The 23,516-nt window shown below is 40.0% G+C and overlaps 1 protein-coding gene across 1 annotated transcript; it reads right to left on the reverse strand.

Annotated features, from left to right (window-relative positions):
• Window positions 1-240: 240 nt before the first annotated feature.
• LOC105386179 lies at window positions 241-13,887 on the reverse strand. The gene is made up of 10 exons (XM_038120905.2): window positions 12,660-13,887; window positions 12,463-12,586; window positions 9,490-9,718; window positions 9,248-9,344; window positions 8,800-8,932; window positions 7,082-7,293; window positions 4,538-4,799; window positions 3,521-3,596; window positions 2,858-3,020; window positions 241-2,457 (listed from the first exon to the last, which is right to left on the reverse strand). The coding sequence occupies exons 1-10, from the start codon at window positions 13,830-13,832 to the stop codon at window positions 2,389-2,391; spliced, it is 2,538 nt and encodes an 845-aa protein (XP_037976833.2). The 5' UTR covers window positions 13,833-13,887; the 3' UTR covers window positions 241-2,388.
• Between the last annotated feature and the right edge of the window lie 9,629 nt (window positions 13,888-23,516).

Below are 23,516 nucleotides of genomic sequence, written 5' to 3' on the forward strand. Positions count from 1 at the left end.
AGAGGGACGGTGATAGCCTTACTAGTATACTTACACTTAGTATAGTTACACGAAAACTTACTTACCTTGAGATAAAAAAAATACCTATACCTACCTATTTTACGGGAGTCCCCCTCCTTCAGAGCTTCTTAGGTAGGTATAATCAAGGATTTCGTAGTAAGTAAGTAAAGTGATATAACAAATTTCAGAAGAACGAATCTAACCTCTTAGCGAAAGAAATAAAACAAATATGCTGTAGGAAATTTTTGGTTTATTTTTGCATTTCGGGGTCTTAAAATACAAATGTCTCACAAGCATAGAATAAATACATTAAAAAATCTACCAAATTTCCCTAAAATCTGTATTATTATTAAGATTTTTAAGGCAATAGTACCTATTGCGCTTACTACTAAATATCGACATTTAACGTATAAGTTACACAATAGGTACAAACCCAGTTAATTGTCTCGATCAACATACAATTTTGGCACAAACTCAAAATTGGTAGGTGGATATTCCTCTATGTAGAACACGCTCTATTCACGAGTTAGCTATTGTGACAATAACCCAGACATATCGTGCCTATGTGTACGAGCAGAGTAGGTATAGGTATTGGACCCACCTACACTAAATATATTGCTGTCTTATCAGTGGGTATTCTTTTCCTAGCTATTTGCAAATTGGTAGGTAACTATAGAAGTACCTAGAGTTCATAAAATTAATACTTAACTAGTTAATAACATTAACGGAAGGTAAACTTAACAATTACTTGTATACCTAGTACAACTAAGTTTTAAGAACAAAGCATTATTATAAAAATCTCTCGATTTCTTTGGCACAATTGTAGCAAACAGGCAGCCACCGACCACTAGACAAGAACGCAAGATCTCTCGTCTTTTCCAATTTAATTTAAGGACCCTTAGGAAGTAGGATAGGATTGAACGACTGTTGCCGGTTTCGTAAACGGGTGAATTTTACTCAAGTTACGTATAATTCATGGCCGAATTAAATACGTGCCTAGTGTTATAAATGAAAAACAAACGTTTCCATAGGATACGTGGCCGTTCTTTAGAATTTTTTATATTCGGCGGTACTTATGTAAATAAGTGCTTTTTCTTGGGTATATAGGTAAGTAGTTATAGGAATTTAGTATAAAAAGCGTATAACGAATTATCAGTGGATTTTAGAAGCAAGCTCTATAACTTAGTTAAGAGATAATTAAAAAAAAAACTTAAGTCTTTAAGAAAAAAGCGACGGCGTTGAGTGTAATCATAATAGAGCTATTATTTAAACCTAACTTATTTTTGTACGTAAATGTGAAACAAACCACCTACCATAATATTTTCTGTTACCTTACCTACTTACCAAATTAAAGCTAAGTACATTTTGATAATTGATATATCGATTAAAACATGTAAATACCAACAAATATAGTAAACCTCTCGATAATTAATTATTGAGACAAATTCTAATTGAATTACATACTTAAACTGTTTCACAAAATAACGTAACAACATTTAATTTCAATCTCTACTTAAATACAAATCCTATTAACATTGAAATTGAATTTTAATGATAGACAAATATTAATATTATTATTACGTAAGTACCTATTTGGATATGTCTCGAAGAATACACTCTGAAGAAGAATTAAAGTTTCGCAGGTACTACAGGGGTTTTAGAAAATTTTACTAACTCCTTAATTTGAAATAAAGGAATAATAAACACATCTTAAGATAGAATAAGAGAATGTCTCTACCAATATTCTTATAATTCATAACGTACACTAAATTACTTTCAAAACATTTCAGTCTTAAGATCCGTCTATTATTTCCATCATAGGGTCTAATATTGCAATAGTATATCTATGTATAATAGATACATAATATAATGTAAGTTTTATGTATTAAAATTTATCAAAATTTTCACTAATTCTCCTACGCTAATAATAATTCACTAAGTTGGTCTTTGGATAAAGCTATGATTGATAGTATCAATCGATACTGAACTTTAACTAGCTTAGCTTTGGGATAGTACAAGACACACTAACCATAGTTCCTTATACCACTAAATGATTGAAGCGACGGGTCACAAATATCGAGATCATAAATAACGGCTTTTAAGTAAATTCTACGCAATGGTTGCCGTGAAGCAAAAGTACGAGTAACAAAAGCATTTCACCGGTAATAGCCCACCAGGAGCTTGTTAAAAAGGGTCGATATTTCAGTTCATTTCAACTGTAAGCGGACAATCGCTACCTACTATTTTATACGTGAGAAGTGTATTAATCAACATAAAAAATACAATTGAAAAGTTATGTTTGTCTCTTGAAAGAACAATTCTGCACACTGTTATCATGTATCTATACAACCATTACCAACTTAACTAACAATTTCACCAGCGTGGTACTTATAGGTCCTGACTGGAGCAGTTGTGTGCGTCGGGCGTCCGGGGCAGCGCATCCTCGTACGGCGTCACCTGTCATCATTAAACAATCAGAGACCCGCTGAAAAGTCTTTACATATTATATCATAACAACACTGGAGTGTTATCGTAGTTGAAACTCTCCCCCGCATTCCGTCTAAACATAAGACTATACATGGCAAGTCACACATTTAGTACAGTAACGACCTAACTAAAAAAATGCGTTCATGAGAAATCGCAAAAAACAATAGTGGACTAAGTACCTATGTACGTATGTAATACGTCTGGCACAACATTTTTAAGGAATTTATTTGTACTCAAAGTGCGATATAAATGCTCACTTATACTCTTCTCAGAACTATATAAAGTTTTCCGATAAAATTCGTCTAACAAAAGCAATTTTTACAAACTTAAAAAACACTATCATCCAAAAATTTCCCATCGTACACCGTACCTGCGAGGCGGTGAGTTCCTTGGCGACCCGCTCGGCCGCGCCCAGCACGCGCAGTAGGTTCAGGCCGGCCAGCTTGCGCAGCTCCTCCATGCTCCAGCCCTCCTCCATCAGCTCCGCGAACAGCAGCGGGTACGACGACACGTCCTCCAGCCCTTGCGGCGTGCTGGAGGAGGGATCACAAGGGTCAAAAGCTATACAAGAGGTTAGAAAAAGCGGAAAAGGGGTGACAAGGAGTCATTCTTCATCACGACCCATTACGCACAAGTACACTGCTGCATGGGTCATGGGTCTCCTTCCAATGAAGGAAGGGTTTTAAGTCATTCTTAAGAACTTTTATTCCAGACTTGCGAAAAAAAATTTGCTTATAGACTAATAACTTTGTTGGTCACTTGCCTTTTACTATGGCGATCACATAATTATCTGTATTCCACGAGCTTCCAAAATATGTTCGTTATGACATTAACGAGCAGAGTCACCCTCTTACGGATTACTATACCTCGTTTGCAACACCCTATAGATCATGAATTATGAGCGAGAGTAATTACTCCATGAATATTTGATTGAGCCCGTATTGTGACTTAATTGTGACGGACTATAGGTGTTAGTGTAGGCTTGCCTGGTAATAAACCGGGAATGTTATACGGCATAAAGGAATAAACTTACTAATTAATCCCGTCGTAACCGGCCCCGAGGCCCACGCAGTCCACGCCGGCCACGTCACGAATGTGGTTTATGTGCGCTGAAAAGGAAATGTTTTACTGAGCCTAAGAATTCATTTATTTTATACAATTTTAAACAGATACACACTATTCTTAGAACTCATAAACGCGTTTTCTTAAATCCACTGTCCCTCAATAAACCTTGTTCATCACGTCGCTCATCTAATATATTTTCCACTTGTAGTTATAAAAAATTTTTTGTGCACAGATTCCAATGTTACTTAGCTGGCTTCCTGTACAACCTAGCAAATAGGCTACACTTCATCTACAAATGTAATTCCTTTGAGGCGAAATTTGTTTTGATTAAATGGTTATTTTCTCTCGATTATGACGAAACGGAAAAATTGTTATCTTCCCCCCTCCGCGGTTGATCTTGTCACTTTTGGTATGGTTTGGGTGTGTTGAAATTGTTTTGATTTTTCGATTTGGAAAATTAGATAAACAGATAAATATTATTTAGTAATGTAAGTCTTTATTAATTTAATTTATGTGGACGTTTTTACTGTAAGTCCTTGTATTATTAGTACTTTTGTTTTTAATTACTTTCTCTAATGAATGTATATAATATTATAAACTCATTATACACTGTAATACTCTTTGTAGTGCCTACTATTAAGTTATAAAGGAAGAGCTTGTTATCTAAAGCACAGGTGATGAGCCTAGTTTAGGTAACAATGTAAATTCTTTATTTAATTGTTCAACTTATGTATACTTTACATATTTTTTCTGTCAATAAAGTATTCATTCATTCATTCATTCACTTTACGTTTCTAAAGAAATGATTAATAATAAATAAGATAAGGTAAATGAGTTACAGGGGGGTCACTACAGTAATTGTAGGAACGAACGAGCTGTAGGTACACGCTCGCTGTATTAATCGTACTGATTGCGTGTCAATCCTCGTTCGTTCGTCGATTTATATAGTGACCGCTCAAAGCGATGTGCACTGTTGTACCCTGACCTATAGCATCCCTGACGGTGGCGGTGTCCTTGCACGTTAGAAAAGACGTGTAGAAGTTGACCATGACGAGCCCCTTGTTGGCGGCCAGCAGGCGCAGCACGGGGTCGGGCACGTTGCGCGTGACGTTGCACAGCGCGCGCGCCGACGAGTGCGAGAACAGCACGGGCGCGCGCGACACGGCGAGCGCGTCGCGCATCGTGCGCTCCGACACGTGCGACAGGTCCACCAGCATGCCCAGCCGGTTCATCTCCTTTATCACCACCTAAAATAGAGGCACCAATTTTTTACACATTCACCCGATCGCTGGACACATAGGAACAGTACTACAAACGAGATAGTTTATTGTTATTAAATTTTACCGAAATGCGATGTCCTACATCTGTTAAGCCCTCTTCAACGATGATACATGAGTCATGACGCGCTACAACGGAATTCATGGAATCCTCAACGTCAAACAGTGGCGGGCTGAAGGGCCCTCGGCTCCGAGAACAAAGGCTGATTAAATAACACATTACACGCCAGGCCGTCGCTCGTCCAATCTCGCGGGAGCTATGGCTAATATAAGTAGACCTACGCATTAATATGTGGTACCGAAACTCCAGCGGCTCATTGAGTCCCGCCGCGAATGCAGCCAGTATTGAAATATTTATTCAAGCCATTCTCTATTGTTCTCGCTGCTAAGTTCGCGTTTGTTTGAATTAATTGAGTGCTTTACCTTCGCTTTCACGAATTACCTGCTTTATTTTTGTGGCGGGTTCCAAATTGAAATCAATAAATCTCGACATAAAATACGAGTTTCTTATACACACATAAATAAGACTGTCAAGATGAATACGTACCTCTAGGTAATATAATTTGTACAGTCTATTTTAAAATAGTAAGTAGGTAATTTATTACCACAAAATCAAAATATAGTTAAGTATTATGCAGTCCAACCTATTTATATTGCTACTAAAAACCGATATAATCATTAGTGGGGCAGGTAGGTACACGTAATGAAGGTATCGTGCGGGTGTTGAAGAAGGCCGCAGCGAGCCGCACTCTCCCACTGCGGCGGAGCGGAGCCTCGCATTAATATGCCTCCATGTACCCACACACACTGCATACAGTGCACGTTGCACGTACAATCTTAATAGCTGTATAATGTATATGCACGTCTTGAAAAAACAGCCTCCGATTTGCAAGCACGCTCGCTGTGCTTTTGCGTTACGTTACACGCAGTGAGTGGTCGTAACAAAAGAAAATATTTTGAAAAGTATCGCTGCTCGCGAAACAAAGAAACTCCTTCGCGAGCATCCGGCGAGCTCATACAAAGCGAAATATTGCAGAGCCACAGGATGTTTATGATTATGGCACACTCTCCCGCCAGACGTCTCAATCTGTCCGCCACCCTGTATAGTCCACGCCGAGAGCCGGTCCCGCCGCGCTCGCTGGTTTACGGCCCCCAGTCACGGCAGCGCCGCGCGGACCCGCAACTAAATTGCAAGGGACGATCGATGTTTATTTATTTAAAAGAGATTCAAATAAAAAGATCGGGCGGACAGTTAGAGCGACCATAAATCCACTCCTAACGAGGCCCCTTTATAGAATCAGTTCCTTAAAGAGATAACAACTTCTGTTAATCTTATAAGACTTAAGGAAAGTCTTAAACTGGATAGAATAAGGAGAGATGGGGCATTAACTAAATGAGGGATAAAAGAGGGCCTTCGTACGGTTTAAGTATATTGACAGTATACTTTGTATTTAATGATTTATTAGCAATTAAGTTACCCGGTAATCCCGTTATAGTAATAGCAGCGAGCGGGCCGGCAGATGCCAGTGTCGTGAAAGATGAAGGCGGCGCGGCCATGTGACGTGACACTTAAACGATACGACCTTATTCCGCTCCCTAGTTAACGTGGCGCAAAAACTGTATAAGGTGAGTTCTCTTTCATCCGGCACATTGCCGCCGCCTACTCCTATACGTATAATTACCGGCCGCGGCCGTGTGAGCTCGAAGGGTGAATTGATTTTCTATCAAGCTGTAGTTTCTGCGTGAGCTACGCTGATGTTAATGGGTTACAAGCTTGCAAACTAATTTGCAGCAATTCGCGTGTGTTAGCTGAACACACATTCGCCGCTCAACGTCAATATAAGATTGGAACATAAACAGCTAAGTACGTGTGCGAATACAGTGCTTGTATTTAATCTCTACATACGATCAATTGTAATAATAAATGTTTTCTTACATACAACTTTGCTTGACTTTAATAATCTAGCAATTAACTTAATATTCTAGACTTCTAGTATCAGAAAAAATACCTAGGTTTTGTAAATATCACAATAAAATTATTTAGCATATTTCGTAAAAGCTAAAAAATCGTACATGTGGCTGAAGTTCCTATAATATTTTACGCCTACGACAATCCGTAGCACGTAGCTTCGTAGCGCTGTAGCAGCTACGACGCTACGCGGCTACGAATTGTATTGTTGTATCGCGCTCGAATTTCCCTGCCGAACTCTGCAAACTTTTACCACGGCTTACGCCGACTCCTCAATACGTACCTTGCCAAAGGGCGTGAGTCCAGCGGTCCTGTCCTTGTCGGGGGACTGCGCGCACTCGGCCCAGGGCGTGTCGCACGTGGACGTGAGCGTGAGGTACCGCACGCCCACCTGGAACAGCGTCCGCAGCACGCCCAGCGAGCCGCCGATGGCGTGGCCCCCCTCCACGCCCACCAGCGAGCAGATGCGGTGGTTCGCGTGAGCCGCTATTATGTCTGCGGGGAGAGGCTTTGCTCGTCACGAGTGAATGTCGCGGATTAGGGAGAGCGGTGAACGCTTAGGGAGTTCCTTGTGCGGTAAGTGGGATTTATTTAATAGAAACATGTTCTTCGAGTAAGTACATGATAGAAATGTATTCGTTAGTAGGGAAATATGGAGGAGCTTTGATTTATTCTTGTTATTAGAGAGTTAAGATGTGGAAATAGGGTATTATATAGCTATTATCATAGAAGAACGCGGGGTCGGGTGTATAGCTATAACCTCTGTTAAATGGTATCAATAAATGATTATTGTTATTATTAAATCTTACATTCGATACTACCAATTTAATAAGTAAAACAATTTACAAAAATTAAAACTTATTTTGAAGTATACATGTGTAAGTATCCAATCATAAATAAGTACTTGATAGAGTATTTTTATATTCACTATGAAAATTTAAACACATCCTATCATCACAAAAATTTTATGACTAAACCTATAACTTGATATGAGTCTAACCTAGCTGAATATCATAAAGTAATACTAAAATTTTCTAATTACAGTATTATATGTCTATTCTAAACGGTCGTATCAATTTGATTTGTTTGTTGAGTAGTTGTTGGTGAAGTCCACGGACATAGTACTCTCGACATGTAGTCCAACTTCCACCAATGTTAATATTTGGACTAAAACAATAATTAATATAAAACTTAATCTTGTTAATGAGGACATGAGAATAATTTTTAATACTGTCTACTGCGAAACGAATACACATAATTCTTGCAATCCCCCGCGGCCACCGCGGCTCGTCATCTCAGTAATGTAAAATCGTGCGGCCCCGTCGCCCGTTGTTGGAGGGTCTCGCAAACGAAATTCGGAACTTACCTACAACATTAGTTTCCAACTAACTTCAACACTAAAAGGTGGTTTCCATTTTCTGATAAACCTCGTAAAACGACTTTACGATCGTTTAGTGCGCTATAAAGATCTCACATTTTCATAGGACTCATTTAAATTACAAAACCAAGCAGGAAGGAAAAAGGAAGACTCCCAAGTAAATGAATTTTATCCACTTAGGGATGCGCTATGATTTTTTTAATTCAGTACAAAACAGTCAAGACAATCGTTTTTTCATGCAAATCCAGCCCCGACGTAACACAGCGTTATATTTAAAAGCAGAGCCATATTCAGTGCCTATTTTCCTTTCGCTCTAGATTGTGGCTATTGTTATAAAATCGTTGAGGCAGTTATGAAAGTGTTATTTATTCAAATGCACACTGAAGTTTTATAAAAATGCATAGCACTTCTAAAAGTTCAATAAGCATTTGCCGGCGGCGGCGGCGGCGGCGGCGGGTGCCCGGGCGGACGGAGAGATATGTTTCGTTAATTTCCGGCTCGGTGTGAGGAGCGCGTAGTCAGCGCATAGTTGTGGTGTTGTCATGTGATGAGACAATAGCTGGAAAGGTCTACGGGCACATATTACAGCGTGGTTGCTAGGTAACGGTGGGGTGGGTGGTTACCGTCGGCGGTGGTACAGAGCTTGAGCTGCGGCTGGTACTGCTCCGTGAGGCGCTGGATGAGGTCGATCTGCTCGAAGGTGAGCTGCACGGCGTCGCGGTGCTGCGCGTCGCACGGCACGTACGCCGCCCAGAACTGACACACACACACACACGTCAGCGGAACTCACAAACAAACAGATTAAAATATCAAGCACGACTTACTTACAACTTCGGCACGCTATCGGAATATAAATGAGTGTCGCATCTGTAACTATTTTTCGATCGAACATAATTTTATATCTGTGCTGTAGACAGTTGAATGGCACAATTTAAAAGCCCGTTATTGTAACAGATTGGGGAACCCAAGAAAATATTTTTGCACAAAAACAACATCGTCTAGATGAATACTGAATAGACTTGTTTGTCATGGTTGGCCTAAAACAATAGGGTCGAAATGAGTGATGTGTACCTGCGCGGCGACGCGGCCCTGCTTGAGCCGCGGCAGGTCGGTGTGGCTCCACGAGCTGGTGGCCCACGGCGAGATGGTGCGCAGGTCCTCGTCGAACCTGCGCCAAACACAATAAACGCTCGCCTCGGAATAACTTTGAAACTTAAACAATGCGCCGGGCGCTCCGCAAAATAAAATTAAAGCGAGGTAAAAGTTTCGGGGAAGGAGACAAAGGGCTGAATTTTGATGAGGTAAACAAGTACCTGAAGTCCTTGATTTTGTTGTGCAGGAACTTGCGTATGTTCCAGGGCAGGTCGTTGTGTCCGTCGACGAGCGGCGTGTCGTGCAGCAGGCGGTCGGCCAGGCGCAGGCGCTCGTGCAGCGGCGCCCCGGGCGGCGCGCGCAGCGCCAGCGGGCCCGCCACGCACGCCGAGCCCGCCACCAGCACCAGCACCGCCACGCAGCACCAGCGCCGGTGCCACACCGACATCCCTACACACACACGCACACGTACATCATAGAATATATACACTAACAAACACTTCTCCTTCTATATAAGGTTCAAAGGAAAAATATGAACTGAAAAGGCGATTGCTCGTGAACAAAACACCTCTAAAGCTTTACTATTCAATGCACCCAATATTCCGAGACAAAGTCCAATAAGCATCGGTCAGTAGGTCATCCTCTATCATGGACTACCTGTACCTAGGCGGTCTCGCCAAGTAATCACCACTATCAGTGCTGTATCAATTTCGAGAGTTCGATATTGGCTGCCGGCTACGGCTTGCCGAATAAAAACTTCTCTTATAATAAAGTTTCAAACTTCTATCAGCTAAAGTTTGCAGACTGATTGTTCACGATACAAGATTTATAAAGGTATTTATTATTACCTATTATACTTCGAAGGATTAATATAATATGATAATTTTATACTCAAACTAAATCATTTAGGTATTTATTCGCCCAGTCCGATTACGTCTTTTAAAAACCCTTTTAATACTAGCCCGCAGTATCTATGGATCTTCTTGAATCGATGAGCTGGTAAAGGAGTTTCTCGGGCAGAAAATGACGATGACGGAGCAAGAACTTTTTATTCGCAAAGGGATAGCTTTGCAACTTTTTATAAATCGTTTAGGAAATAATTGTCCTTTCAGATCCCCGTTGAAAGCTTTGATAATCTGAAAATACATATTTTATTCCGATTCTAATCTGCATTGACAGGTTTCTGACATGAAACCTCTGGATTAAGCATTTAGTGACGGGCCAGTCGACATGGAATCACGATCTAACAGGAGATTAAATATTGCGTGCAGCGGCGGCCACGGCATCAATGCGGGGCACGAATATTGATGTTGTTGGAAATTGAAATAGTAGAATCAAACTACGAGCTCCCAAATTGTTTTGTGTGCCTTTTGGCTTGTGACTAACGAAGTGAATTTAATATTGGGAAACAAAGAGATCAGGTTGTTAAAGGTACCTACAACTTGTAGCACAACTAAGTTCATTTCAGAACAAATGGATCATGTTGCTACATCTTAAATAGGGAGCGGGGTGAAATCTGCTTAGAATTGATAATATTACATAGCTATGTTCTATTAATGTATGCTAGGTAGGTAGGTTTAAGAACTTATAAATACAATAAACATGTCTGTACATATTCCATGTATAATTTACCGTGAAATTATTCAGTATTAACTACTATATAACGTTTGCTAGCAATAATGAGCGGAATTTAATTATATGTATGAGTGAATAGATTATACGTCCGACAGAGCTTGTTGTGAATCAAATTAGGAACAGTATTTTATGATCCATTAGGTTAAATTTTAACTCTGTGGCTTTATCTCTTATATTTGGAATGTAACAAACTTTTAATGGGGAGTAATGTCCGTACGGTTCAATACCCGGCGCGTAGGTATACTAATGGCTTTTTTGTATCCGACACATATTAATCACTCGCTTTCCGGTTACCGTAAAAGGAACAAGAAATCTGCTGTACATTAGTGTGCATCTTGAAGGGAAAAAGTAATTTCTTGTATAACTTTGCTCTAGAAATCTCTACGTCAGTTACTGGCGCATAACATATCTAAGAATTGTTTTGCACATTAGTATTTACGGATATGAAAATGTATAACAGTAGGTACCTTAATTGGTACCTACAGACCTAATTTAGCATGTATAGATAATTTATTTATGGATCAAAAAGATCGATTATAACAATCTGGTATATTATTGGTGTAAATAACGTTACACTACGTCATAACAGCATTTTTGGGGCTTGGTTAATATAGACAAATTATAAGAAGTGGCTAGTTAAGACATGACTTTAGAGTTAAAACTTTTCTCCGGAATCGACGTTGATGATTAGCAAGAATAGCCTTATCAAAAGCATTCCAAGTTTAAACCCTCTTGTGCGTAGAGAGTTAAAATGAATATAGAACATGGAATAATTTCGTCTGTCCACCGATAAGATAAGGAAACGGACTCAAAAAGCGGATAGATCGGTCGACGATGGGAATGGGATCCCTCCCCGGTAGTTGGATAGCCCGGCTTGTTTCCGCAATACCACTCACTAATTGATATGTAACATCTATACTTGACTACAGCTAGGTTCAGCGCAGATCCTGTATCGAGTTTGTGGTTTGTTCATTTAATTTGATGTTTATTTCTAGCGTTAAAATGGTGACTCCTATCTTATTACCGTGATTTTCATAAGTAGGTAGGTACTCCTTTCTATTAGGTATTCGGCGTTGTTCTATGTTAATAATTATTGTTTATGGCATAACAAAAGACATAAAATTATCTGCCTTATTTATAACCGGAAAAACGTCGAAAGCATAGAATCAGAAGAAGAAGAATACTGTTTACGTATTTAATTTCTTTGGTCGTAATTATTGATAACATTTACAGTAAAAAAAGTATTTGTTCTGTTGAAAGCTTCTTCTGTTCCTCTTAGCGTGTTGGTGTCATACACTAGAGCTGGAAGGAAGGTTTGCCACCATTGTGAAAAGATTAGCCTGTCAGATTAGGTGTCAGCCAGATGAAACTATTATAAATAACTATAATGTATGTGTTGTTTCTGTGTGTGTAAGAAATAAATAAATTTTCTTTCTTTCTTTCTTTCTATAATATAGTACTCGTAACGTAACGTAATATGACGCTCGAGGAGATTCCTTTTGTGCTACCTCATTTATCTCATAACTATGTTGATTGTACGGTATACTTGAATATCTTACTGGTAGAGTTAGCGGTGGTGGTGGAGCTGTGGCTGGTGGAGGAGGCGGGCGGCCAGTGCGGCTTGCAGGCGCGGCACGCCCCGCGCTCCGTCACGTCCGGCGCCGGCGACGGACGCTTCTTGCCCTGCGCACGACAACACACACTCAAACACATCACCCATTTACAAGCATGGCAAGAATAAGGTTGTCAAACTTACGTGAGTGTCGTAGAATATTGAAGGTATCCGCTTGTCGTGGTCACTCTCGCAGGTGCAGTGCATCATGAGCTCGGGGTCCAGGAAGGCGGGGTCCTCGTCCATGGGCTCGTCCCCCCCGCGGCCCCCGCACTCCTCACCCTCCCACACCAGCGAGCGCTCGCGGCACAGAGGGAACTCGTTGTACGACATCTGGCGACGCATGCTTCGACACCGACTGCGGTTATCTAGAGTCGAGAACTTTGTTTTCTCGATACCGACAGAGTTCCTAGTTACTAAATCTTCGTTGTTATCAAAACTTCGCATTTTAATTAACTTTTGCGGAGTCCTCCTACTCGTCTCGGCATTACAGTCTCGCAATCTCTCTAAACATTGTTGGTCCAAGTTACCGGAAAAATTGGCATAAGTAGGCGCGTTCGTTTTCATATCGTCTTTTAGTTGATACTGCGACGACGAGGAGAATATACAACTCTGGCTGTTGACGCGGCGGCTCGACTTGTCGACCAGCGACAGCATAGAGAGCTTCTTGAGCGAGCCGGTGGAGCCCGACGCGATGTCCGCCAGCTGCAGCGCGTTCTGATGTTTCTTCGATATCGTATCTCCGCTAATCTTTTTTAAATTGGATAGCTTCCGTTTAATCTTCTGTACTAGGGTATTAGTCGGATCGTACGATATGATCTGTTTCGAAAGATAATTGGAGACCCCTTTGCTCTTGGTGTGTTTTCTGTCGAGACTGCGGTGTTCACCGATGGCGAGGCGGGGGCGCGGCGGCTCGCGCTTGAACCGATCGAGCTGGTAGATGTCGAGCGAGCGCGGGCGCTGCTCGGGGTCGCGCGGCGCCCGCCCGTAGTTCACGAAGTCGTTGTGCGTGACGTCGCAGCTGCAGACCAGGTCTAGGTCGCGGCGCTGCTGGTGCTGCAGCGCGAGGCACGCGTCGCAGTCCACGCCCAGCAGCAGCTCGAGGCTGGTGTTGCGGATGAAGCCGTCGCTGAAGGTGCGCGAGCGGAAGTGCGGCGGCGGCGGCGCGGCGCAGGGCTCGCAGGCGCGCGCGTCCACCATGGTGGCGGCGTCGCGGTTGACGGTGATGACGCGCGGGCGGCCGCCGCGGCCCTCGCTGCGCACGGACGCGCGCGACGGGCTCGGCGACGCCCGCTTCAGGCTCTCCACCTGCAGCATGCCGCCGCGCTCACCGGACCATGTTCACAGCCGCGCTCGTCGCTCCATCTGAACATGTGTGTATCATTGTACATTCATACTATCTTTACATAAAAAGCTTTGATTTATCTTCTAAAGTTGTGTGTAATTAAGTTTCGTTTGTCGGTTACGTGATCCTGTACCCGTATCACGAAAATTCGAGCTAACGAATAGAATCGAATGCGAGTGCGACTATTGTCAACTTGACAGCACTTTCAAACACTTTTTACCTTTCGAATGAGTTTCGAAAAGAATGACCACAGAGTACATAATATTATTCTGACAATGACCTATGGAATGATAGCTGTCAAACTTTCGCAAATCTATCATTGACAAAAGAATAAAGAGGACTTGGCATAAAAATCTGTACTTAAAAATATATCGTCGTCTCTTTTGGTTTTTAACTTATTGGTGTTATCGTACGTAAAAAAGGACAACAGTTGTTTTGTCTTTGCCTAAAATTACAACATTGCGATCGGTCGCCATGTTGATTGACCAAGATTGACATCCAAACACAAGGTACTTCAGCTGTCAAACAATTTGTTTGTTTACATTTTTCAAGAAAAAAGCCGCCATTTTAATTGACACCAAAGTTTAGGTAAGCGCATTTTTTTCGTTAATATGGCATGTCCTCTCTTTATTCTTTTGTCAATGAAATCTATACACCGCCATTTTGTTGTTGACAGGTTGACAGCACTTTCGAATAGACTATCGAATAGAATGTGCTTCGTTTTTTCCGGATCGCTCTACTGTGTCGCGAGCATAGGATTCGATACTATTTTCGAATCTACACGAAGGTTCTCTTTTACCAAACGCTAAACGTATTTAAATCAAATTTTAAATACATTTTGTACTAACTGACAGACGTATGACAGGCTACTAAATACGTTTAGCGATTGGTGAAATTTCACCTAACATATGGAAAAAACAAATGTCACTTTTGGAACTAACTTTGCCTTACATTTTGACAGTGACAGTTGACGATACGCAACGTTAACGGAGGATCGAAACTTGTGCTCACGACTCTGATCCTGCACTTCTCAAATCGTGTCTTGGATCCGTTGCAATTGCAACGAGTAAAAAATATGGAAGCAGAAAAATAATTTCTTTATGAAAAGAGTGTATCATCTACTGTTGAGTTGAACGTCCCGAGTTCTATTCCCGGCCACATGTTATTTATTTAAACTATATATTTTCGTGACTTGATTGTGCCCGATCCAAAGGACGAAAAACGTGCAGCAATTCACTTCTGCCTACCCCGCAAGGGAGTAAAGTACATAGGAATTAAGGAAAACTTTATGAAATAAATGCAGGTACTCACTTTTGACAAACTTGATAGCCTTATTAGAGGAGCCTAGTTAAAATCTAACCGGGATAACTTCAAAAAGTATGAAGGTTCTCCTTTTGCAATCCAACAGGGCTTGTAGAATATTTGAAAAGTTACGAGTTTTTGTAGGTACAAGTAATATGGTAGAAAATAATATTATCTATAAATATTTATAATATTATATCATATGTTTGTTAAATAAAGCAATAAAGAGAATAGTAAGAATATAAATGTATTATCATTTCCGAATTTAGTTCCGAATTAATCATTTTGTCAACTGCTCTTTACTGGATGGGATCCACTTCGACAGCGAGTGAGTCAGGTCGGTAAAGGGGCTAGACAAAGGAAGTAGAACAAGAGTTAATAAAGCGTTATTAATTCGGACCCTCTATCCCCTTTTCAAACACTGCTAAAAGAACATATGTGGCTACATGTACGTACTTAATAGCAGGCTTCTGTTGTCCCTAGTTCCTTATTAAATACGCACAAAGGGTAAGGCGAGTGTTATAGTTGCGATTGCGCCATGAATCTCAATAAGGGTAAGGCACAAACACTTGCCTTCCTTGATAGTCACAGGGGTGCGACTATATTTGTATTTTTTATGAGTCAGGTGCAACAGAGTACCGCTACCGTAGCACCACAGTTACCTATGAGTACCTATATGCCACATAAAAATAAGGTTCTACTGAAACGCTGTGCTTAATATTAGACAGTTCATTTGCCTTAATTTAAAAGGTATGGTTAAGTTAGTAAAGGGAGAAAATATAAGTATGTAGGTAGTTAAATTTATAAAAAATCACAAAAAACATAATTTTTGTCTGGTAATATTTGCGTCATACGTATATCATGAGGAAACTTCAATAGGTTTTCCCTTTATTTTCATTGGGTTATATTTTAGGCGGGCCGGGGCAGGCGAGGGCCGGATGCCGCCTCATAATGCAGACCCTGGATTACCGCAGAAAGAAACAATGATGAGGCCTTCTTTTCATATTGAAAACAGGATTCAGGGTATAACATTCCGCTTAATGATGCGGGAGTCGTTTCTTTCTGCAAAGTTCACTACAAACGAGCGACTAAGCCACGAACAACCTTAATTAAAAGGGTTAACGGTAAGATAATGTTTATCAGTGTTAAGCTCACGTTACTTCATTAATATTAAAGGTTCAATATAACGTTTTTAATAACGACATTTTCCTGGCACCTGTGTGTATTTTCCTGTGAAATTTAATTAACTTTTAATAATAATCTGGTCTTATATATTTGGCGTGTTATAAATTTAAAATGTTCATTTTGTGCACGTAGCGGATTAGCACCGTGATGTCTGGGCGGCGCTCGGGCCCGCGCCCGCCTGCACCGCCCGCCCTCGCCGCCCGCCCTCGCCGAAGAGCGCGGCGCACGCGTCTCATCTCTGCTTAAATTAAGTTTCCTTTGTCGGGACTCTCAAGCAGACTACGCTACCTTTACAATCATATTATATTATCATGTGTCACATTAAATCCTTATTTAGTGGATACTTTCAGTTCTCGTACAGTGAATAAAATTTAAACGTTTCTGAAAACTAAAAGTAGTTTTCTGAGGTAATGTATCGTGAACAACTTTGATTCAAAATCTTTTTACAAGTCGCTTTGGAAGAAGAACTTTTGTTTTACTGGAAACAAAGAATTACTTTAGTAGGGAACGAGAATAAAACGACAGAGTAAGATAAGAAGTGGGTTGGTTAGTACAAGAATGTTCCCGCGGCGGCGGCGGCGGCCGAGATAAACAAACATGATTGCGTCGTGTAGGTGTCCCGCTGACCTCCTAACAAGTCAATCGGACTTACTACAATATATCCTTAAAAAATACAACATGGCTAGTGCTGAACTGTCTAAGCTGGGTTTTAGTCATGTTATCTTCCATTTACTAAATTCGTATGTAGAAAGTTTCGGGGTTTTGAGTAAACATTAATAGATTCAAAAAGTTTTCTTGTTTATATTTATTAAACAACAAGCAGCTACCAGAATTTTGGCAAGGTTACGTTACAAAAACATGGCTTATTTTTATGAATTCATTAAAATGTTAGGCCCGGATTATGCTTAAATAAACATGTTCGTGAGTTTATAGGGAATAGCGATGAACACCGTCTAAATTATTGTGACGCATAGAAAAAGAAGTATAATAATAGCATTATGGTCCTAAAGATAAAAACATAGTTCTCTATTACTGAAAATATAGGTCTATGAGCCGAACACCCTGTATTTATAATCGCTTAGTATCCGTACCTTTAACTTTACAGTATTTAGCTATTTTGAATAAATATGTCTAGTATTTTTTTCCAGTAGGTAATCTAACTAAAGCGTGCCATATACAGGATGTTGCAAAAAGGGTATACTAAGCCGAAACCTACATGTGCAGCGTGTTATATCTAAGCCCGAAACTGAAATCAGAATTTGGAAATTCGCGAAAAAAAATATGTCATTTTCCATAGTAAAAAGTCACGTGACCAACAAAGTTTCTATGGAAAAAGTTTTTTTTTTCCCGAATTTCCAAATTCTGATTTCAGTTTCGGGCTTAGATATACCATGCTGCACATGTAGGTTTCGGCTTAGTATACCAATTTTGCAACACCCTGTATAAGTATAACCGAAATCAGGCTCCTAACAGTTCGGCAATCAGTTTTCTCAGGCAATCCATCGGTTCAGAAGTAAATTGAATTGACATTTACTCGAAGGCGGTACGTATACTTGAGAAAAGCTATTCCGGGGGTTTGCCGATATGAAAAGTAGCGATAACGATAACGTGGAGCCATCAATATACCTTTACATCTCTAAACGGAATCGAGCAAATACAAAATGTAAGAAGATGCACAATCTAGCTTTCTACCTTTTAAGATAATGGGCTATGAAAGAAAATTGGTAAATCCTGCTTATGCTCATCTATACGATTATTGACTAGACGATATGCTCAAAGTGCGCGGGGATGCCGAGGTATTTCTTAATAATCTTTAGTTGCAATCTAAGGATGCCATTGTTCACAAATCATTTGCTAAATGAAGGGAGCAAGTCGTGATGGGTGCAATAATCCCCAAGTCCCTCGAATACATGACGACTCAGGGACTGTTTAGCGATATTAGCTGTCGGTAAAACTCGGGAACGGCCGCTGGAGATGGAGGTCTTGAAGACGCTCGATCGACCCCGTTTTAATTAAAGGGGGATTTTCGTGACTGGACGAATTTATACGGTGTGTCCGAATTTGGTTTATGACCCATGTACAGTGCAAAGTACGGGTAGGTTCGATCACGTTAAATTACTTCTGTCGCAGTTTCTTATTTAAAGATATTTTTTTAACTATGCTGGCATTATTATATGTAGAATAATTTTAACTAATGGAAGAAAGACGAAAGAAGAAATAATATCTATTGTCAAAACTTACATGCATAATAAAGTTGGAAAAGTACGTATGATTTAGTAGTACGTTAACTTAACAGAATGTAATAGGTACATTGAAAAAGTATAATAATACCTACTCATGAGACTCATGACTCAAAGGTTGCATAATACGTTTAGAAACAAGAAGACAGTAAGTAATTAATTAATTTCATTCTCCAAGTATGAAAATGCCCATTAAAATAATACTTAAGGCTAGAGTCAGCTTCCATTAGGGAAATGTTTGCTACGTGTATTAACATTAAACCCACGAGGAATGCAAAGAAAAGATTTATCTTCGCAGAGCAGACCTCTCTAGTACCTTCGTGTGCCTTTATATAAATGCCAGCCTCTGTCAGATAGGCTTACATTGTTAGAGCACATAACACCCCCGTTAAAAGAATATAGAACTACAGCGAAGGAAATAAATTGCCGAGAAAAGATTTCTACCGAAGTGGTCATTTGTAAGCGGCCGAGAAAAATGCTTACTCGCCCAGAAAAAATAATCTCGATGGTGGCGAGTGGTTCGCGGGCTCGGGCCAGGGCCGCCCAGGCCAGGGCTCGCCTGCCCTACGCGCTGCTCGAAGCATTACACGGCCAGTCTCACGTTCTACATGAATACCACTGCATATTTCTAAGAAAATTCCAGTGTAGATCTTTCTCATTTTTACTTTACTTGAATATGAGGTTGCCCGGGATTTACATGTGTATGTAAACAGAATGTGAACCGAAAACATTTTTCTCGTGAGGTATTCTGAAACACACGCTGCTTGCTGTTGTCTATTTCATGGCCACAAAACAAGTTTGGAATTATTGAGGGTAACGTAAATAGGGCGATTTGTTCTGTTCAATGACAGGGATCTAATAGACGAAACATTACCGAAAATGTTGAGAGTTTTCGTAAATAGTTAACAGGCTGTAGAGTTGTAAGTGTAAGTAATAAGCAGTGATTACTGGAATTCGTATCTAATATAATTATAATACATACCTACAGTATACCCTACAAAAATACTATATAGTGTGGATTATTAGTATACGCATGGTGGAAAAAATTTATGATATGAGAGGTGCTTTACTTTTATTGTATTATTTTGATGAAAGGAACCATTTCTTTATTTTTAAAAGAAACAAAACTGTAACTAATTTTGCTACAGAATGATTCAGAATATTTTCCGTCCAAATATTTCATACCAATTCAATTGTTATGTTTTAATCCATTCGTACATTCACGAATTTTGATAATCAAATTTGAATAGTTCCTGCATGATTAATTGTTAGTGGTGCCTACGGGCAATACCGGTCAAAAGCTGCCTGCATATAATTGCTGGAGCAAAATTATTTATTTCATCATTCGATTTAGGAAGGTTCCTATACGCCACCGTTTTGTAATTCAATTAGGCACTTCCTGGAAAGAGGCCTTTATCATGTTAAATGCTTCAAGCTTTTTTGCCATAACACGATATCGTCATTATAATTTCTGTAAAATAAATTTGGTATACCAAATTAAGCAGTATATTTCCGAAGTTGATCCAAAATTAACCATCATAGCTACCGTAATGAAGTGAACACCTCCCTAAAGTCTGTTAAGGGGCGCGTTACGATGCCAGGGAACCAAGGTCATCACGAGGTTCCATTAAATATACTACCGTGTTGCTCCCATATTACAACCCAAACATGATAAATTATATTTGTTAAACATATACTAAACATAGCCTATCAATTCGCTCAGCAGAGTTCGGCGAGTCAGTGGGGCAAATGTGGTTTCAAATCAAATATTTCATTGATTCAGGGTCCGGATGCATTAAATCGCGCGCTATGTACTCTACATAGGTAGACTTGATTCTAGTCTCCAATACCTTCGTGTCAGTATAGTCAGACTGTTAATATGGTTAATATGGTTGTGATCACGACCCAAAAAGCTACATTCATAGATCAATATCAATCATTCAGTATGTGTACAACATTCGCATTCAAAGGGGAAATAATATATAAATACATCGTTTTATTATCAAAGGTGCGCTAGGAGCTTTCTTTCATGCATTAAATGGATTAATGGCGTATTCAGTTTTTTTTTTAATATTATTTCAGTGAAGAAGAGTGAAAACATATTTATGTAGTCACTGAACTGCCCATAGACAAGCCTAGTTTTTTTTTGGTTTAGTGTGGGCCAGTACTACACACTACGGAGACCTGATAAACATATCCCAAAAAAGGTGCAAGGCGACTGGAAAGATGGACCAGGTTCATACTTCCAGCTCATACCTGGACATATAGGCCTGGAGTAGGTGCGGGCATAAAGAAGAAGGTCCCTACTTCACGGGAATAGTCGGTAAAATATTAAACATTACCATCGTTATCGTACGAAGGTACTCAAGATCTAATTAAAAATGACAAAGAGAATTTTTATTGTCAGCAAAGCCGTAACATTGGTCGACAATAATTCTAATAAATTTCTTTACGAAGAAGAAATAAAAAGCCTTCGTTGGAAATAAAGTAAAATGGAACCATGCATAAATTATAATTATAACTACTAATAACAAATTGTAATTAATGAAATGCAGATGAAAAGCAATTTCCAACTCCAACCTATCTTCTACTAAGGTTTTTAAATAAGTACGATGGTGGGACGAGACGTTCACGCCTTAACACGTAAGTTTTCATATATACCTATATAATGTTTAAAAATTTATGTGCTAGGTGCGGCACTAATATTTGTTTTTTAAGCTAAAATGATGTAATAACATAACTACTCAAACTGCGGCCATGTTTAATATAAACTCCCTTGCGCGATAGGCAGTGAAATGTACCGCTCCGGACATCGAGCCCGGGACTTTCGGTGAAACAGTCAGCAGTTACTAACCACTGCGCCTTCCGATCGTCTATTACATCCAAGAGTATTATAATATAAAAAGAAATATTTTATTGGCCTGCTCAGTGCTCAGCCACAACTGGCTATACCTCTCCAGCAGGTCCTACAGATAATTTACTGAAACTGAAACTATCGAGATTATTTAGGTCCTAACGTTCCCAATAATTTAATAGCTACTAATATACAAAATAAACAAGACGAGTTAATTATGTGCAGCAGGTAACATTATAATCAATAACAAACATTATATATCCATCTATATAACTACAAACTGTGAAATGCGGTTCCAACTTAGTTTCCGTTACTGAAATTAAAGTTTAAACTTTACTAAATCTTACCCAAATAAATATTAAACCAGAAGAATTTTAAACAAAATGTTATTCCTGCACGTTATTAAAATCAAAATTCAAATAATGTTCAATTAATATAAATTTAATTAAACGTAGTGCTGATTAATCCTCTGCTCAAGCTGGGTGCTCTACCAAACATTTCTCATAGAAATTTTATATTAAGTACTTTGCGGTTCAACTTTGAACGATCATATATCATTTTCGGTCTCACTCGATTTAATAGCCTAACAATTCATTATAATAGCACAGTGTTCACACGTAACGTTGAAAAACATAAAGAAAACTTTTGGAGCGTAAGAAAGTTTTGTAGAAATTACTTACACAAAAACACCTGTTATAGAAGAGTCAAATATCACATAAGTATACAAAGAACTTGTTCACAAGTGCCGAAACTGAGCATGGGATGATTTGTTGCGCGGCTGTCATACAAACATGTCTTGTCCGGGCTACGCGAGCTACGCCGTAGTGTCGTAGCGCATTGCTACGGACGCGGAGCGCGCTACGCGGAGCGCTACGGAGCGGCCGCGGGGACGGCGAGGCTCGTACTGGCTCGCGCTCGCTGCCGGTGAATAATCCATACGGAGGTAGCTGGCGCGGGCTGCGGGCGGCCGCGCGGTCCGGCCTCGACTGCGCCTCCGCTGCGCCCGCCGCCGCCGCGCGCCTGCCCCGGCGGCAACCCTCTCCGTGTTGACACAATTTCAAATATGTCACACCATTTTAGAATACGTGCATCGTTCGTCATCATCTCGGTCCAATTGACACTTTTACAGAGATCCATTAGATTGCTGTACAAATACCATCAATAATAAATAGATATATCGTCACAGATAGAAACTAAAGTTTTCTAAAACAAATACCATTTGTCTCACCCAAACTTTCTCGCTGGGGCGGCCAGCGTTAGAGTTGAAGTTCGGATCACAAACCCTGTTTGTTTATGGGAACTGAAACAATATTTATTATTCTCTATAGTTATGTAATACAGGTGCTACAACGGAGGCTGCTAGCAACAGGGATGACAAAAACAAAGCCTTATGCGAATCTGTTTTGCGTAACTGTCACCAACTGGTAGCACTTTCGGTTTGCGTACCACTTGGTTAGTAATGGCTATGATTAATGAGCGCTTGGGCTGCTGGAATATTGCAATGGCGGGGATTTAAGACGAAAAAGAAAATTCGTTTGTTGCTTTATTTCTGTTGTTTCTGTAACAAATTATTGTGAAAACATTCAGGACCCACCTCTACCTACTACGGTTTCGTCATTTAGCAAACCATAAAAAATAACAGTCCAAGTACTTCACATTGAATGGCTTAATAAAAACGCGTTATTTTTCGCACGTGTTTAACTTTTGGCTTTATATTTTTGTGTATTCGTAACTGGGTTTTCTATAGAAATGTTCCTGTAGGACGCCAAGTAAAAAAGAATAAAGAGCTTCGGCACGGCAGGTTTATTCTTTTAATGGAAATCGCTCTTCGGTGTTCGCGTTCCCCGTAATTAAATTGCTTTGTCGCTTTGATTTCGCCGAATCAAAGACTGAAGGTCGAACAATGTTTCCTAATAAATGCAACAGTAATAAATAAAGGCTCCGTGACCTGTATATAAGTAGCTTCTACACGTAGAGTAGCATACACACGACTCACTTTTCCGGAAAAAGGGTCGCCAAATGGCTCTTTGGAATACATCGTCATTACATTACATAATATTAAAGTGCCTAGTTCA

Source organism: Plutella xylostella, chromosome 4 (assembly GCF_932276165.1).
Source record: "Plutella xylostella chromosome 4, ilPluXylo3.1, whole genome shotgun sequence".
Lineage (NCBI taxonomy): Eukaryota > Metazoa > Arthropoda > Insecta > Lepidoptera > Plutellidae > Plutella > Plutella xylostella.